The sequence below is a fragment of the Melopsittacus undulatus genome, chromosome 1, assembly GCF_012275295.1.
Source record: "Melopsittacus undulatus isolate bMelUnd1 chromosome 1, bMelUnd1.mat.Z, whole genome shotgun sequence".
Classification (NCBI taxonomy): Eukaryota; Metazoa; Chordata; class Aves; order Psittaciformes; family Psittaculidae; genus Melopsittacus; species Melopsittacus undulatus.
Window position 1 is genome coordinate 95,655,892 of NC_047527.1, and position 18,698 is coordinate 95,674,589.

Below are 18,698 nucleotides of genomic sequence, written 5' to 3' on the forward strand. Positions count from 1 at the left end.
ATATGAATCTGAAGATGATGTTTGAGTGTGAAATGGAAGATCTTTAAATCCTGATCTTTTTTTCCCCGGGGAATTCCATGTTTTACAAATTTTGATCAGATATAAGGAGGATTGTCAGTGCTTAGAAGCTCTGAATGCCTTCTATGTAAAATCTTGTGTACCTAGATTGTTTTAAATGGAAAAAAAAAAAAAGTCTTAAAACTTTCACTTTATGAATGCTTTTGGTTGTTGAAGTCTCCAGTATGATTAGCTGGCTCAGATTATTGAAGTAATTATTCTAAATTGATGGGTGGTCTCCATTGATAGCTTCTAATAGGAGGAAGGGTATGTTACTAATACAGCACAATCCATGTTATGGATGCCAGAGTTTAAGAAGCCATTAACCTTTTCAGTTTTCTTAATATGCAAATGAAGTCAGAGAACATACGGCCTCACAGCATCTCACTGCTGGCACCTTAAGGTACAAGTCTGTGACTGTATAAAGGTATATAAAGTGTAACTTTTTGCTAAGAAGGAAATACAGTATTTCAGTACAAAATCTGAGCTGTTAAATTCCTTCGAATAATTTAAATGAACTTTTCAAACTGAGTAGGGTAAAAGCTGTTAGCCAAGAAAGATCACACAGAAATACAGATCCCCCTATAAAGGTACAGTGCTGAGCTTGCTTCTGAATTAGAGAGAACTTTTGAAAACAGCAGCTAACACCAATCGTGAGCACCCTCTGCTGACCAAACTGTACATGGCATTTCTTAAACTGCATCTAAGTCTCTTTTTTTAGCCTTCAGTCAAATTAGGGCAAAATACCGAAACCAGGTAGAGGCAAATATCAATGACTTGACTCCACTGTTGTATTTCAAGACTGATTTTAAGAAATCAGAATGAAGTCTATTTAGAGATGTTTAGATAGTTGAACAAACTTTAGAAGTGTTAATGATAATCAGATTTATTGTCAATTCGATACTAAGAGTGGGTCACCTTCAGTTTCTCTGATTTTAATATTTTGAAACATAATGTTTTATTACCAATAGATTAAATCATTGGTGTTAGGATAAATCAGGACACAGTTGAAAAAGACGTGTAAGAAGGATATGGTGTCTGTGGTCAGCATTTGTCAAAACGAGTGCCTTACTTCAAGCAACTGAGTCCACTATTTAAGTACAGTTGTGGGTATAGCTCACTTAGAGTTTTTACTGTAGACCTAGAGAGGGCTAAGCACCTCTAAAAACCTGGAGAGGAGTTTCAAGTTTCACATTTTGTATTCAAACTCAGACCAGGATGAGTCTGGAAAAGGCAGCAATATGAAATGGACAAATAGAGATAGAGATATGTATCTCTGCCTTCTTTTTCTCTTTGTTTTCTTTTAGAATTACAGGTGTTAGTAGCTACAGAAAAGGTAGTTTTGTTCCTAAGGTGATTAGTTTATTTCAAACATAGATATTATGCAGTTATGAATAGCTTGTTAAAGTAAAAACAGACAAGTCAGAAAAGTAATTTCAAAATGTAATAAACTTATTATGCTTTTAAAAGCACTTAAAGCTCTGTTTTTGAATATGCATCAAAACACTAAGAAAACCTCACATTACCTGCTTGCAGCCTCCTCATCTTTTTTTGGATGATAACCGTATATTTCTTCTTGAGTTTTAAAATATTATCTGCTAATTTAAATACCTGTCTGTTGGATATGGACTGTTTTTTTTCTCAAGATAGATAAGTAATAGTAATTTGTTTCCTTGGGGGTACAATTAATGGTAAATATCTGAAAGTGTTCCTTGAAATCACTGTAGAATAGATGCAGTTCAACTCCATAAACCTGCAGTATTAACATAATGCCAAATATTTCAGTTTAATCAAGGTCTTGTTGGGTCTCTTAAGTCAGGTAGAATGCCCCCACACACCACCATGATTACTGGTTTAATTCTAAGGTTAATAAATCTTGCAATATGTTTTTAGTGCTTCAGAAAATGTTTTTAAGATTTGAAATTGTTGTTCTTGCATCTAAACAAGTGATTGAGCTGTTTGAAAATAGATCTGAGAAAAAGCAGGAATAGGTGATTTTTTTTCATGAAATGGTTACTTTATATCTTTCAGTGTTTTATTTGCTTTTCCTGCTTTTGAATCTACAACTTAAAAGAATGAGTAACATACAATATAAAAGACTTGGTGAGTTTTGTGCTAATTAAGACAGGTTTTAGAGAAACATATTTGTCAAACCATTAACTGAGTACAGTGAATTAGGGAAAGATGCTTCCTAAACTTTAATTCACGTGCTTTACTTGTTTTGATTCATAATTATCTGTGGTTATCTGGGTTGCTGAGCAGTCAAGAATTTGAATAATAAAAATAACCTTAGAATTAGAAGACTTAACAAGAAAAAACATTTACAGATTCCAAAGTTGCTGTACATGTTTTTAGTGTCAAAGATTAAGGTAAATGGATATTGATGTGTCTATTGAGTCTTTAAAGAGGGATTAATATTCCCAGGGACTATGGGAAAGGTTTAACAGATTATTGGAGAAAGCTATAGGGGTTCTGATATATTCAGCTAACTGTATATAGTAATTTATATAACATGTATTTTTTAATAAATAATGAAATGTTATGAATCATCCTTTTTAGGCAAAGCATGTTTTTTCTCAGCCCAAAGAAGATAAATTACTTGAATTTTAGTAATTTTAAATACTTACCTTACTCTTTGCATCGCTGTTCCATCTAAATTTTGACTAGAATTAATGAAAATGTGAATACTTGGCTAGTATTCAAGGTTTAATAAAGTTCAAAGCATGTATTTAGAATAGGGAAGAAAAATTTTGCGTATGGTACAAATTAAAGTGAAAGCCTATCTCAAACACACATACCCTGAAATTTCATTGTAGCCAGTATGGTGTTTGTCAGTGCAGAACCCAAGTGATTACTGAGATATAATTACCTTTGCAAAAGAATCTGGTTGCAGGGGGAAGTCTCTTCTAAGATAGTGCCTTACTACTTCAACAGTATTAGAGCAGGATGCTTTAAAAAGTCTGTGTGGGAGCAATTATTTCTAATGCACTTTAAACTGTAATTGAATAAAAAATGACTGTATTAGACTATTTTGAGAAATCTTTACTGTTGTGTCACATTGAATTATCAAATTTTGCATTTCAGTATTCTAGCATATTTTTTTCTCTGCATTTTCCAAGCAATACACTCTTTATAATGTTTGAAGCATTGTTCTATTGCTGCTATAATAGCTTCAGAGGATAACCTTTTCCAGAAGTTAAGCATCTAGGGCAGCAATAGCAATATTGCTGTTGTTTTTCTACTTCAGTAGTCAGAAAGTTTTTTTTGTTGCTTTCAACTTCTGCTAATTAAATCAAGATAATTTTTTTTTTATAAGATAATGATTTATACCTTGTGGTCCAAAATGTGAAGTTCAGATCTTTAATCATTCCCTCATTCAAAATAATGTATTTTAAAAACTTGCAGATTTTTTGGTGCAGGTAGGCAATTGATAGTATAAGATATTATTTTATTGAGAACCATTAGCTATTTAAAACTTCCTGCATAAATTAAAGAGGAGCTAAATGATTTTGCAGTTGTTGCCATTAGTAGCATTTTAGATTACACAGGCAATTATTGTGTTCATTATCATAGAGCAGCCCCTTTGCAAAACTGTTGTGATTGTCTTAGACATATGAACAAATTTTCCCTTGGAGATTAAAATTTCCAGTGGTGTGTTTAATTTTGTTAACACAGTTGTTTCAAATAGAGCAAATATTATGACAGGTAGAAGAAAATTTGCTTTTCTAATATTAGAAGTAGCAGTAAACGTGGAAAATTACTCCACTTGTTAATTCATCTATTTCTTGTATTGTCATAATTTTTCTGGTTATGATTCTTTTCAAAAGGAAATAAATAACTTTCTTAAGATGGTATCTTGATAAAATCAATATAATTAATATTACCCACTTTTTCAGTGTTCAGATAAATTTTAGAGAATGTTGGTGGCTTTCTACATGAAATGTATATGGAGGATTCAATAGTGTTTCATTAGCTGGAGTGCAGACGTTTAAGTGGAAAGGTACAGAATTAAACTAAGTGTATTTCAGTACATGATAGTAACTAATGTTTGAGAAATTGAGAATGCATTTCTATTAAAACTTTCTTTGTGTGCCTTAAGGTTTTGCAATTGCCGTCACTTGCCATAGTAAATGAAAATATTAAAATTGACTATGACTAATAGTATGGCCTACATTAAAAAGGATGACGTTATTAGTAACAAACCAAATGTTCTTGAGCAAGAGATTTGTGTGAAAATTTTTCATCATCAGCTTCCTTTATTCTCTTAATATAACTCTAAACACATTTTTGTTGGATTCCAAACTTAAATTCACATCTGTCTTCATCAATTAGAAAGGTATTAATGCTTTGAATTAGCTATGTATCAGTGTGCAGTGGACTAAATTTAATGTTTCTGTCCAAAAAGTGGCATTCTTTCCAAAGAAACTCTATTCATTTCTGTTCTGGGGTGGGGCTTTTTATGGGGAGGGGGACACCAAAGAAGGAGCAGAGGAGAGAGATAGGCTTTCACTACCATGATGCAGGGGAAAAAAGTGTGAGGTAGTGGTTATGCATATTGCAAGACAGTGATTCTTTATTTTATTACAAAAAAAGACCAACTCTAGAAGGCCAGATTAAATCATTCCTTTCACTTTTTAATGGGATTTGGATGAATAGAGTAAAATATGCACTTTGCATTCATTGATAGCATCTTTAGGTTGAGGTAATTGAGTCTTTTTTCCCTGACTGAATGAATAATGACTTCATCTGATCCTCAGCGAGGCCTGAAACTTAGGCTGCCTTTGTCAAAGCAAAAAGATCTGGGCTTTGAAACATGCTCTACTTCCCTGGCTTCATTTTTCTTCATTTTAATCCAAAAACCTATTTTTCTCAATAATTCAAGCATAAACTATGTAGTAGTTGAAGCAGCGGAAATTGCAAGATATTTGTCCTCGTTGTGCTGCTTTTTAAATGCAGCTGATAAATCAGCCGCTGTGGTCTTCAGCTGCCTGGTTCTCTAGGGAAGGGACAGCCCATGTATAAGCAAGATTGCTGGAATTTTTAAGAACTATATTTAAAGTGGTTCTTTTGCAGACTGTTATCTAAGGAAGTGTTATGTTTTACTGGTCTTACTGACAAGACTTCGAGATAAAACGGGCATCTGTGATGGACTCTAGGAAACCCTCACATAATTTTCCCACATATTTTACTGACTACAAGAGCATCCCAAAAAGTGGAGTATAAATCCTTAGCTTAGAGCATACATTATTGAAATGGTGAGAGTCTTAGTTACATAGCTTAAAAATATTTTTTCATGAGAAACAGTGGATGAAAGATAGCCTCTCAACGTTTTTACTAAAATATTTCTAAATCATACCTTTTTGCTTGTGAAAAGTTGAAGCCATTTTTACTCTTTTGTTTTGAAAATGTACATTCCACTTGATTATCATTGTTTACTATTATGTGGAATAACTGAAAGCTTTGTGCAATTGTAAATTATTTCTATGAAATAAGTTCAGTTTTAGAGGCTGGTATAGGAGAATAGGACGTGTTACATGAATGAGAAGGTGGCTCTGCTGCATTAGTCCATTGATTCTTGAATCTAGCAGGTTTTTGATCTTCTAGCAGTAAAAAAGCAGTAGCTACCTTAGAGGTATAATATACAGTGCCAGGATTTTTGCTGCATGTGTGACAAAAGGTTGTTCCTGCTTATTTTTAACACTCTGCCTCTTCTCCTTGCCCTCTTGTGTTACTGTCGTGGATCAGGGGATGAAGGAGATATGCGTTGGATGGAAAGGCATTCAAAAGGCCTGTCTGGGACAGCCCACAGTGGTTCTGGGAATTGTTACTGTCCTGTAACCAGGAAACATCCATTCCATGCAAGCCTAGGAACAATAATCAATTCAGTTACTAAAATGCAGTTAATTGCTACAGGTACATGGATTTTTAATAGGTAGGAATAAAAAAGCTAATTGTTTGCCCTGCAGAGGTGTCAGTTTAAGAAAAACTCATGACTAATAACTTGATTTGTACTTCTTACTCTAGGTTGGCCTGCTGGATTTGGAGTTGAATCAACTGACCAAAGCCCTGTTTTTGGCTTTAGTTGCACTATCAGTTGTTATGGTGACCTTACAAGGATTTGTAGGCCCATGGTATCGCAACCTTTTCCGGTTCCTCCTGCTGTTTTCCTATATCATCCCAATCAGGTATGTATAAGAATGAAAGAAGAACACAGATGTCTAATTTCACTGAATGTGGCTTTCTTGAAATTTATACTTGCTTCTCATTGCAAAGGAAATTGATCTTATCAGGAAGCTGAAGGAGAAGGTGCCAACAAATCTGCTGATTCTTGAAGGATCACTGTACAGAAAACAATACTGCTGTATTTTTTTTTTTTTGTATAATGTTCATCTTGCTGGAGTAATCAGGATATCTAATCCTTTACTAGCATAAATGTATTAATAAGGATACAATCTTGGTACATTTGAGAACATGGGTTTAGGAAACATGTATTTGAATGAACTCTCCGATATTTTGGAATTTTGTTTTTAATGCCTTAAATACTGAAAATGTTCAGTTTCTCTGCTTAAAATACAGACTTTTTACTACAACAATGATTAATTTAAATGGAATGACTGAATAATGTAAGTGCACTTTTACAATGAGAGGACTTTTAAGATGTGTAACCAAGTAAAGACTTGCCCTGAATTAATTAATTCATTAAGCATGAGTACTGTATATTCAAATTGCATATAAACTGGAACAGGAAATAATATCCATGTCTGTAATCAACTCTTCTGTAGACACAGAAATGAGAACACTGACCCTCAAATGATTTTTTTTCCTTGAATGGGTATTGCCTATGCAAAATGGAAATACCCTCTCCTGTTAAAATACACAGTATTTAAAGTGATAGTTAATTTTAGATGATCTCTGGAACTCTTTAGTTTGAGATAAGTCATTCACTGAGAACAGTGGCTAGCCACAGAGTTAGCAGCAACTAAACTGTCAGTAGATTTAAGATCTGTCACCTCAGGTTTGCACACAATGTTGAAATCCATGTAGTATAAGGGGAAAAAATACAGGATTTAGTTAAGAATTCTAATCTTCCTACATGATTTAGGTGCTACTGTGGACACATTGAAGTACATGTCTGTCTGAAGGAAACTGTGTCTTGTCATATTTGACTAGTATGGTACTAAGGGAAGTATCTCTCAAGGTTTTAGAACTTAAAGGACTTATATTTTTATGCTGCTTTTGTGTAGCAAGAGCAACTTACTCTGGTAGCCGAGGGAGAGGGCTCTAGCAAATACGCTGGGAAGTATAGAGTTCTTATTGTAGAAACTGGTCCCTTTAGAACAGTTTCCACTTCCTTTACCTGGTTCTTGTTTTTTATTTACACATTTGTGTTTCGATTTTGTGATATTTTTCTAAACAGTCAATGTCATAACTCTCTTACTGCTTGTGTGATGTTGCTGTTCAGGTCATATCATCGTTCCCCCCATACACACACAGTTACGGAGTATTAAGCAACTTACACATGTGAAGAGGCAAAAGTGATAGTCAAGTCTGCATATTGCTGAAAGATGCACATAATCATCAAAGACATGTAGGGGAAGGGAAAAAATTAACTAACCATGTAAAAGATCACTTGTTGGTCACTGTTCTGCCGTAATAATGAGTATAAGCCAAAACTTAAATCTGTCTTTTAACCTTTGTGGTATCTTTGTTACTGGATGAAAGAGGATTAAGAGCATATAGGTGGTGTAAGCAAATTTGACTCTGTTTTGAAAGTTCAGCATATACCATTGAGGAAACATGTTGGTTTACTAGCTTGTTTTCAAATTAAGAGTTCTTTAGTGGACTTGTGGAATAGTTCTTTTCCAAAAATAATTTCTAAGATACATCTAATCCCGTTTTTCAATTGCTTGTGGGAGAAAACATACAAAGCAAAAATATTAGAGGATGTGGTTGCCTTAGTTCTGAGATGGACTGTGTAGTTACTCTATGAAGATCAGACAGGAATCTGTCAGAGAATGCTTTTCTCTCTAAAGGTTTATTTATTTCTATACCACCTTTTCTTCAATTCCGCTCATTTGTATAACAGGGTTGCTTCCCACACTGTCAGCAATATGAACAACTCCAGTCATGCCAGAGTTGTTCAAATATAGCTACACTTCACTTCTTTTTTCTGGACGTTAAGCATGGAAATTACTTCTTCTTTAGGCTGTATTTAGGGTGTGAACTCTTGGAGATTAAAATGATGAGGCTAATGACACTGAAGCACCAAGTGTTGTGTCTTCTCATTATTTTAAAATAGCTGTATTGAAGAAATAATGAACTTTTTACGGGTAAAGGAAATGAACATGGGAGAATCCTGTTCACAGGATTGACCGGTATAGGCAAAGAACATCTGAACTCACACGCACATGAAATGTGATGATTGAGAGTTCTAGAGAATTCAGGAAGTTTCTGAACATGGAGGGGTTTTGCAGTTGTGTTTGGCTTTTGGTTTGCAGGGCAAAGGAAATTCCAGGTATGCAATGAAAATAATTTTCCATGGCCAGGCACATTTGGTGAAGATCACCAGGAGGAGGTAACGTAACTGTTAGCAGAGTTTAACTGATTTCTGTACAGTCTCTCCTATAATTAATAGAAAGAAGGACATTTTTGCTGCGGCTAGCAGCTCGTTCGATGTGATTCAGCTGCACCCTAAATACTCCTCTCAATCAATGTTCCTTCACTGTCTGAAGTTAGAACCATTATGCATAAAATATTTTGAACAGGCCTACACTCCCAGAAATGTTTGGCCCTTAGGAATTTTATTCTGTAACTGACGTTTGGTTTTCCCCTATGGAGGAAGCATGGCCCAGAGAGCCTCCGTAGGCAGTCTGACTTCCTACAGAGTTAATCTGTTTGCATTTCTTAAAATTGATTGAGAAAGGAGGATTGAAAGCGAGTCCTTGACAAACTGTCCAAAACTACATCAGTCTTCCTAGGATTATGCTTGCCCCTCTCTCTGAATTCCTTGGTATTCCTGGGTGTTTTTCTAGTTGGCTCTTAGGTGCTGAGCCGTTCTGCCAAAATAAGCTGTCCCAAACATCTGGAAGGAACTGTCTTGCACTTTAGTATAACTTTTGGAGCATTACCTGGCTCCTGGCTGCTTTTTTTCTGGGTTTTTAAGAGGATCATTTAAGAAAAATGCTTCAAGTTATGTCAATCTGTTTTCAGTGGGCAGTGAAGAAAACATTGCAAGAAAGTCCTGTATCTGAAATGCACTAATATCCAATCAAATCTGGGATTATACAAGTTGGAATTTGTGTGTATTCCCAGGATCCAGGGAACTTGCACCTATGCGGGATTGTAGTGTCTTACTGCAGCAAGCATCTGTGCTGCTTTAAATCGTATCATAGTTTGTGCTGTGTTGGAGCTCTAATTTGTGTAACATATGGATGTGTTACATATACAGTATCAGTATATGTAGCCTCACATACACAGAATATATATTAGATATATGATGCAAGTCTTTCAATGCAGAAGAGCTAAAAAGCCGCTCAAAGTAGTTTAAGCAATCCTTACAAATGTACATCATGCTTCTATACCATACCATGAAATATAATATATAAATATATAATAAATATATAAATATAAACATAAATATATAATATATATAATAAAAATATATACAGACTGAAAAATATTATATGAAGCTTTTTGATTGTTTCTTGGTCAGTAATTTTAAAACCGTTCAATATTGTTTTCTAGTTAATGTGTAAAGTGTGTAATGTGTATTTTATGGCTGTTTCAAGAAAGCAGGGATTTAGGAAGGTTAGGGGAGCATAACCATAGGGGATTGAATATGGTTTGGGGTACTGACATGACCCAGATATCTTTACTATTTCCCTCAGAAAGAAGTCCTGAAAATATAAAGACTATATCTCAATTACTTCATTTATTTTGAAAATTGGATCCCTCTATACTCATACCGTATTTGAAGTTTTGGCAGGGCTTTGTGTTTTTCTACAGACTTTCTGCATATATGTAGAACTGCTTAGGATGTTCAAATAAAATTCATACAATTTTGATTCAAATTCATACTTGTATTTTATTTGCTACAGTATCACTTTGTTCACAGAATCATCTATGCTAACTTCATTAGGTCTTGATTGCTTTTCACTGAGTTGTGAAAGGCAGAATATTTCTGGAGTTTCTAAATGTATGTGTCAGACTTTCTCAGTGAAGGCCTTTAGCTATTGGCAACTTTGTCCATTTTGACTAAAAATCAAAAATCTTTACATGGAGTCCCAGTTGCTGTTAGGGAGAAAATAAGTTTAGAAGTCCTGTAAATATTAATTTCTTTAACCTAGAACACTACCAGTGTTTTTGAAGGAATAAAAGCAAAAATATCTGTTCTTGTAGTAAAAAGCAGGGGAGATTCTGAAATGTGTAATTATTTTTTTTTTAATTTTTTTTTTTACCCCAAACCTAAATTTCAGAAAAAATCCACCCTGGTTCTTAGTGGAATAAATCCCCAAGCTGGATAACAGTTGCCTAAGGTTTGTCTCCTCTAGAACTAGTGCTGAGGTTGAAAGACAAGAAACTTCACATTATGATGTTCATTAAATATGGCTTTTCTCTGCAACTGCCTTCAAATACCATTAGTAACAGACTGCTGTAAACTGGTCTGGTAAAAAATCAGTTACTGATGCAACAATATGCTAATGCTACATATGATGCAGTTCTGTGCATTTGCATTAATTACTGATGAGCATGGAGTCTTAAATTGAATGAGAAGGATTTAATAACTGGTAAATTTAAAATGGTTTTGGTTGCATAATGAGGCTTCTTGAAGTCCACAAAGGGCTTATGAGAAATGATAGCTAATATTGTCAGGCACTGAAAATAAGCATAGTATCTCCTTGGCTTATTGAATAAGAATTTTTGGACTTTTCAGTCAAGTATTTCTGTCCATTCCTGTGAAGCTCTGTTGGAAAGATTTGAAAGCAAATGGGCCTCCATCCTTTTAAGTGTTAAAGCAGTTTCCATCATGTGCTACAATGACTTCAAAGCAAAAATTTCGTTGAAGGCAAGAAGCACAGAGTGGATGACATCAGAGCAGGATACAGTGTACAAACTTCAGAATTAATATTGAGAATGGATCTGTAGATCTCTTTTTTTTTTTCATTTCTGTTTATTTCTTTAGTCATATTAACAATTCAAGCATGCACCTGTGTATCTCTGTGTGCCAGAAACCTTTCTTGGAACGTTCTAGTCATTGAGGAGATGTTATTTCTCTGGAGGCCAGTGGTGCCAGCTTCCTATTAGGTCCTCAGCATAAAGGAGATACCCTCTGTTCCTCTTAGCAGTGCATACTGAAAAGCTAGGGTAGTTCCTATAATGTCTTCATGTTTTGGAATACAAATTTGTCCTTACTGCTCAGCAACAGAAGCTGTCTTACCTGCAAACTGTATTTAGGTGAGATTATAATTAAATGAATATAGAGAGTGTTTAGATCATTGAAACCAGATAATATGCATGCTTATAAAAGATGGAAGTGAAGACATGTACTTCAGCTCTGAGAGGGTTTTTTTTTTTGCTCATTTAACCTTACTGAAGTACAGTTTTTCATATCTGGATGACTTTGTATAGTCTCCATTGGTAGAGTGGCCACATGGATTTCTTTGTAGAGGCTCCTGTACCTGAGATGGCTGCTCTTAAATAGAACTTTCATCGTAGAATTCTTGTCTCCATAGCCAGGCAGAAAAAAAATACAGCAGAAAAAAAATACAGCCCAAATGCCTCTTGAAGTGGGGGTGATGGGTGGCTTTCCTCCTTCACTTAACTCTACTTCTGTCTAGAGCATATGTCTAGCTGTTCTTAAATAAAGTGTGCTTCTGTTTCTCTTGAGCTAGACAGCATCCTTTGTACTTGACTAACTAAAAAGCAAGTTTTAATCCCAAAGAGGAGTAAATCATTCCTTCTGTTGATTAATAAACATCTCAGTGTGAGGTTACTATGTGAGGTATTCTAGTCTCTCTAACTCTGCAAGTTAGCAGACATATATAATATAAATACTGGTTGCTCAGCACTGGTTCTGGATTGAGTGAGAGTGTAAAACTGCAGTTAACAAGTGTGAGGTAAGTCACTTCCAGTGTTTTTCTCCTTGTTAATACTGTAGTATTTTCAATAAAAAGAGTCTGATAGAGTCCTCCTTCTGCTGTCTGTCCTAATGTGTTTTCATATATATTTGCATGTCCGAAGACAGCTGATGTTAGGTATGATATTGCAGAACTAGTTGGTATGTATCACCAGGTAGAAGGATAGTTTCCTGGTGCTGACAATTTTAATGAGAAAATGAGAGCTAGTTAATGAAGTATCATCTTGACTGCTCAAGAATCTTGGGTCAAAAAGGCTTGTTTCTTTCTGTGCTGCAACATGTGCTGTCATCTGCACAAATTCAGGAGAGAGTGTGGAATAAACTGATTTTTTAAGTGTCTGCTGAAAGTTTAGGTGTTCACAGAATTCTAGTTGAGTGCATCTATGGGATACTGCAGTTTATGACTCACTGCTTCATCCACCGTTACTTCAGGTTATTTGCTGTCAATCTGTCCCTGTGCCTGCAAGAGGACAGGTGAAAACCGTTTGTGGCTGCTGTTTGTTTAGGCTGTAAAGCACCACTTCAGGACTGTTAAAAAGGTCTGGAGTGCATTAGCACTGTTTTGACCTTGATACACACCTTTGAAGAATTTTGAGTTATGCTCCTGTAAACCTGTTACTAAATATGGGACTCTCAGTCATGTGCACTGGCCAGATAGCAACAAATAGTTCATGTAGCCACTCTCCTAGTTGTTTTTTCAGTGTTTCTGTTAGAGCAGAGTCAAGGGAAGTGAACATGACCTGTTCCTTAGTTCCTCTGATATGGTAGCAGGAATGCAGTGAATAGCTAAAGGAAAGTAGCATTTTAAAGTTTTAGAACAAGGTGACATAGAGTTTTGAGTTGAAGAATTTAATTTTGGTGAAGAACAATGTGATCAAAGTTATCTCTGACCAATATGAGCAAAAACTTTATTATAACATAGGGATACAAGGTGCAAGGGCAGTTAATTCTTGTATGACATAGACATGGAAATAAATATGCAGACATCGAGTGAACTGAAGTCAAAATTCTTTTGATTTTACACCTTTATGTATAACAGCCTTAGTAAATAAGTCATATAAAAAAGACTTGCTGCAAATCACAGTTTCTAGTATAGAGCTACCCAAAGGTTCCTTGTTGACAGTAGAAACTCCAGCCCACACACTATCATGAGTGTCCATTTCGCTGCTTGGGCAACTCTTTTCTGCAGCTGAGGGCCTCTGTAATTGCACTTTGGGAAGGACAGCACCAGTGTTGATTAGTTGTGATGTGGAAGAGAAGTTGGCAAATGTAGTTTTACTTCCCTAAAGAAAAAGTAATTTTTAAAAAGCAGTGACTTGAAGATATACAAAAATATTTGTACTTTAACATAATAAAAAAACCTCAACACCTGTGATTTTTTTTTAACAAAAGGAGTGAGTTGAACAGCAGTCTAGTCTTGTCAATAAAGTGTATCTAATACTCTCGTAAAGTGTAGTAATTATGTGAAGAATCTCCACAAAGTGTTGCAATCTCTCATGCAGAAAGTGTGATACTGCATTTGTTTGTATTGCAGTAGTTCTGCAAGTCTTGGACTTTCTAATGTGATAAGTACCTTCAAACATATAACAAAAGGATTGTTCCAAAATTTTTGTTGCATATAGTTTTAAGATATTTTTTTTCGGGTATCCTAAAAAGAGCTTCTAGTTATATTTTTTTTATGGTGTTAATTTCACTGTGCCTGATACACTGATTGTGGTATAAATTTCCTTTGCAGTTTACGTGTGAACTTGGACATGGGTAAGGCAGCCTATGGGTGGATGATTATGAAAGATGACAATATTCCTGGAACAGTTGTTCGAACTAGCACCATACCAGAAGAGTTGGGAAGATTAGTTTATTTACTAACGGATAAAACAGGTATATCAGGTTACTGTTCTGAAATATGATGACTTCTATAAAATTTCTAAACTTTATTCTGTATTTGAGCATGTTAATGTAAGGGTAGATTTAGACTACTGATTTTTATTTTTCAGTAAAATTTTAAGTGTGTGCTTACGGACTTTATACCAGTATCAATAGGCTTAGGTAGGCAAGTACTCACATGTGAAAGTCAGTATTTGGTAATAATCTGATTTATGCTGGTGGGAACACTCCTGTTATACTGCATAGCGTTAATAAGAGAACCATATATCTTATTCTGAAAAGACTCTAGATTAACACTCAGTATGGTATTTTATTCTGCGCCTCATTTCTACCTCAATATTGTATGAAAGTAACAGCTAAGAGTGGCCTTCAAGAGAGCGAATAATTTCCAAAACAAGTGATAAGAGCAGCCTTCAAAATTGTATCTGTTACCCCCATGAAATCAGTTATTCTTTATGTTACAAAGACCAGTTCTAGAGCTGCTGTATGATTTCATCTTCATAACTAACCTGTTTACTATACCTGACTGTTACACTGGAAAACCCAACCAATACCAGGATCAGAAGGTAAGTGTGTGCAGAAGAGCTTTGCACTGTGCAGCTGTCTGCCATTATGGCTGAAGCTTGTTCCATTCATACCATGCTCTTAGTTCTAGATGTATTTAAAGAATCTTAACGTTTATTTTGGAAAACATCATAATAAATAACAAATACTGCAGAAAATACAGTATTTCTTTTCCTTTCTTGGTTCTTTCTGAGATTGAATAAATTGGTTCTGGTAGACATACCTTTTTTTAAGAAGCTGAACATTGGAACTGAGAAAGTGTCTTTCAAATACCTGAAGAACTTTTTTAGTGTTTTTTAGTGAAATATAGTTCAAAATGGTGAGAAAGTGTTTTTTGTGGGGAGGTCAGCCTCTCTTATACTGCTCAGGAAGCTTAATACACAGTTTACATTTCTTTCTGCTTGAAATAGTTTGACATTCCCTCCCATGGTGAACACTTTCATTATTGCATATTTTGAAATAAAATGTAAGTATAATATATTGTCACATTTGCAGAACACACTTTTTTTTCTATTACTGCATATTTTACCCTATACACTTATATTTATGTTCTATTTCCTCCAAGATAAAAGACAACTGCAACCTTCTTTCTTAGGATGTAGAAAAGTGTATTGCTAATTATAGTGTGGTAGTTCTTCAAAGCAAGTGAAGAATTCTTCTTTTAACAAGTTTTATTTCAGTTAGCTAATGCTTTGTATGCTGTTTGAAGCTGCTTACTGATTTTAATTGCACCCTTCATCATGATAATTTATGTAACTTTAAGAGTGCTGTCACATTGGAAGCTTGAAATATGTAATTTACAGCATATGTTTGGAAAAGGAGAAGCATGTTCAAAAATAATGAATTTTCAAAACAATGTGGTAGGGTTCATTCATGCAGAGCACTAGCTTGTAAGCAAAACCAATAGATACTTCTTAAACCTTTATGATAGGGAATCCGGTTACCATACTAAACTGGAAAAGTGGCTTGATTATTGCAGTATTCTGCTTAACAGACTGCACTGAGAATTTCGAGACTTGCTAAATAAAATGCTAAAAGAGTTCATTCACAGAACTCCACAATACAAGAGTTACATTCTCACTCTGGTGGCCAGCTTATATTTGGAGGCACAAGGATTAGTGTACTATCTTCTTTTCCTCAAGATGTAGGTATCTACCACCCTGTTTGAGAAATAGAAGATTGTTTGAAAAAGAAGAAAAGAAAAAAAGCTGCTGCAATTCTACTTCTAGAAAGGCAACCAGTACACTTAACCTAGTACAACAGTAATTAAAATCAAAGTTTTTCTCCTTAAGGAATGTTTTTTTCTCAACACAGAATTTAGTGATACTGGATTTTCAAAAAAATACCGTGCTACATCTACAAAGCTTTGAAAGGATGCATTTTATTGACTTGCATATACATAAACCCTGTTTTGTTTCTAATCATTGTTTTCATTTGTTTGTTTTTCAACACACATCATGCCACTTGCAATCACAGTAGTTCTGTTTAATTTTAAGAAGAAACACTTGTATTCTGGCCTTTCAGAGTGCATACTTAAACGGGACTAAATAGACATATGTTGGAAGGCTTTTAGCAGAAAACGTGTTTATGTATAGTTTGGGTGATTGCTAGTATTCAGCCTCAAAGGCTTTTCAGAGCACTGCAGTCTGCTGAGTTCTGCAGGAAAGTCTGAATCTGTAAGTTAATAATGTAAAAATGAAAACAATGGGCAATAGTTCCAAAATGTCTTGGGCTAGCTAACAATCGGCAGTCTCACCCTACGTACTTTTTTCCAAGTGTTAGCTGAAAGCTGGTTTAAGTGAAAATAAGCCTGGAGTCCAGCAGACATCACCAGCTCCAGAACACTGACCATGGCTTTGCAGACCACACTTTTCTTCAGATCATGATGAGAAACACTGTTCAATTGTATTAGTCTTAAATGACCTGTAAATTTTAAACTGTGTTTAATTTTGAACAAATGTGTACCCAATGCACTTTTTACCCGAGTATTATCAGTAGCTGCTCTACAGTTTCCTCTCCTGAATACATTTGTCTCATTCTACATTCTATTACTAATATGAAATACACTCTTAGGTGATGAACAAAATCCGTACACTTAATCCATGGTTACCATTGCATGATTATACACTGTTCATGAGATCTAGCTTCAGTACTTTTTCACTTAAATTTTCTGTTCATAGTCACATAAACCAGTTGATTATGTTCTCCCCCCTTAAGGCTTTGCTCTCGGAGGGGTAAGAAGAGAGCCATTTTCATAGTCATCAGTCCAATTGGGTGCCATTAAAAAGCAAGACTAGAAGTCTGGTCTGGTTAAATTTAAGCAGATGAAGTTTTCCTCAATATTGAAAATTAAAGAGAATCCAGAGAACTGCAAAAATCATGCACTGTGGTCCAAGCTTCACTGGAAACGATTGAGAATTAGTTGTTGAGTCTAAGGAGCATTGCATTACTAACATAATTGCAAGGTAGTCCTTTGTATGATTGTAAATTGGGTTTGTGCTTCATCAATAAGCTTTTTGACAAGAAGCGTCCATCACAGTGGCTCTCTCATTTGCCACAGTATAATAGAAAATGAAGTATCCCAATAATTGCATTATAGTTTCCTTATTGTGGGACAAGAAAGCAATGTGGTATAATTAGGTTTGATTGGAGTGCATGTTTCCGGTAAGATCTGAAATTAATGATGTTGCTATAGTGACACATCTGCGGCCACCAGTGCGTGAAACATAAAGTAATTCATTCGACAAGAGAAGACATCTGTTAACTGCAAGGATGCAGAGCATATTGACACTGACCAGAAATACTAGACGTTATGTGATAAATGAACAAATGATGCTGAAACAGGAGGACAGATAATTTGTACTTAATCTGCTGGGAGAACTTTAATCTTCTCACTGGTTGCATTTGACAATGCCATTGTTTAAAGAACAATGCTGCAGAGAACTCATAAATTTTAAAACTTAACTCAGGGTGCAGCCTATTAAAGCAATACATTAATTCCTTTGTTAAGGAGTTTTTATCTTCATGTAGAACAAAGCCATTACTAAAAACACCCACTAAAACAACAGGTTTTTTAGGACTCACATTTTAATTATAGCATCCATTACCCAAAATGCCATGTTGTTTGGACTTGAATCACATATAAGTTTGACAGAAAGGCGTCATCCGTTATGGCGGCAGGGAGGACTGTTTCAAGGGGGAGCATTTTCCAAGGGCAGCTGAGCATGAGATCTCATCCTTTCCAGGGTACTAAAAGATTCTAATTATGAAAGAAAAATTATAGTATTTGGAAATATTTTTTTGCACATTTTTGTTGTTTAGGATGCGGGATGTCAGACCTGCTGCTGTTCATGACAGCTACTGGAGTATTCAGCTAAAACAAATGCAGACGGTCTTCCAAAGCATAGTTACTTATAAATGCATGCACTTGTATTTGAGTTCTGTAATTAACATTTTAGCGGGTGTTTGGACCAAATGAGATATTTAACAGATCTAATAGTTGAACAGATGCACAGAGCAATGGGATTCTTTATTTTTGTAGGAAAGCCTTGTGTTAAAGGTTGGCATACATGGCCTTTTTCCTTAGGTGTGCCTAATGTAATATACTATTACATTAGTGAATTTCAGTAATTGTTCTGAAAATTAATCTTTTAAGGTATGCTTTGAGTCTTTATATGTTCAATACAAGTCACCACAGAGAGTAATTTAAAAAATGCTGATGGAATAACATCTTCTCTCTTCACTTTGATGGATATATATTCACGTTATCGCATTTACACTTTCTCTACCTTTCTGATTTTTAGTACCACTGAGGTTGCAGGGTGAGCAGAGCACGCTAGCTGCGGAAAGATTTGATGGAGAGAAGTTTCAAGACATTCGCTTAAACTAGATCAGTCAAACTAATTTTTACTTTGTGGTTTCTGTTGAGCTCCTATCAACTGAAAATGTGGGGCATATCCAATGAGTATAAATGTTACTCTTAGATATTGCTGTCATTGTAGACAGGAGATGCAGAGGAAATAGCTACTGCTATTCATAACTGTGTTAACTGTTACCT

The 18,698-nt window shown here is 35.1% G+C and overlaps 1 protein-coding gene across 2 annotated transcripts in view; it reads left to right on the plus strand.

Moving 5' to 3' along the window:
• The window catches only part of ATP9B (ATPase phospholipid transporting 9B (putative)), a 154,645-nt gene that overhangs the window by 100,297 nt on the left and 35,650 nt on the right, over positions 1-18,698 (plus strand). For both annotated transcript variants that reach the window (XM_005149860.3, XM_031049651.2), the window contains exons 12-13: positions 6,082-6,242; positions 13,929-14,071. In XM_005149860.3, coding sequence (XP_005149917.1) covers positions 6,082-6,242; positions 13,929-14,071 — 304 coding nt within the window. The remainder of the gene's footprint in view (positions 1-6,081; positions 6,243-13,928; positions 14,072-18,698) is intronic.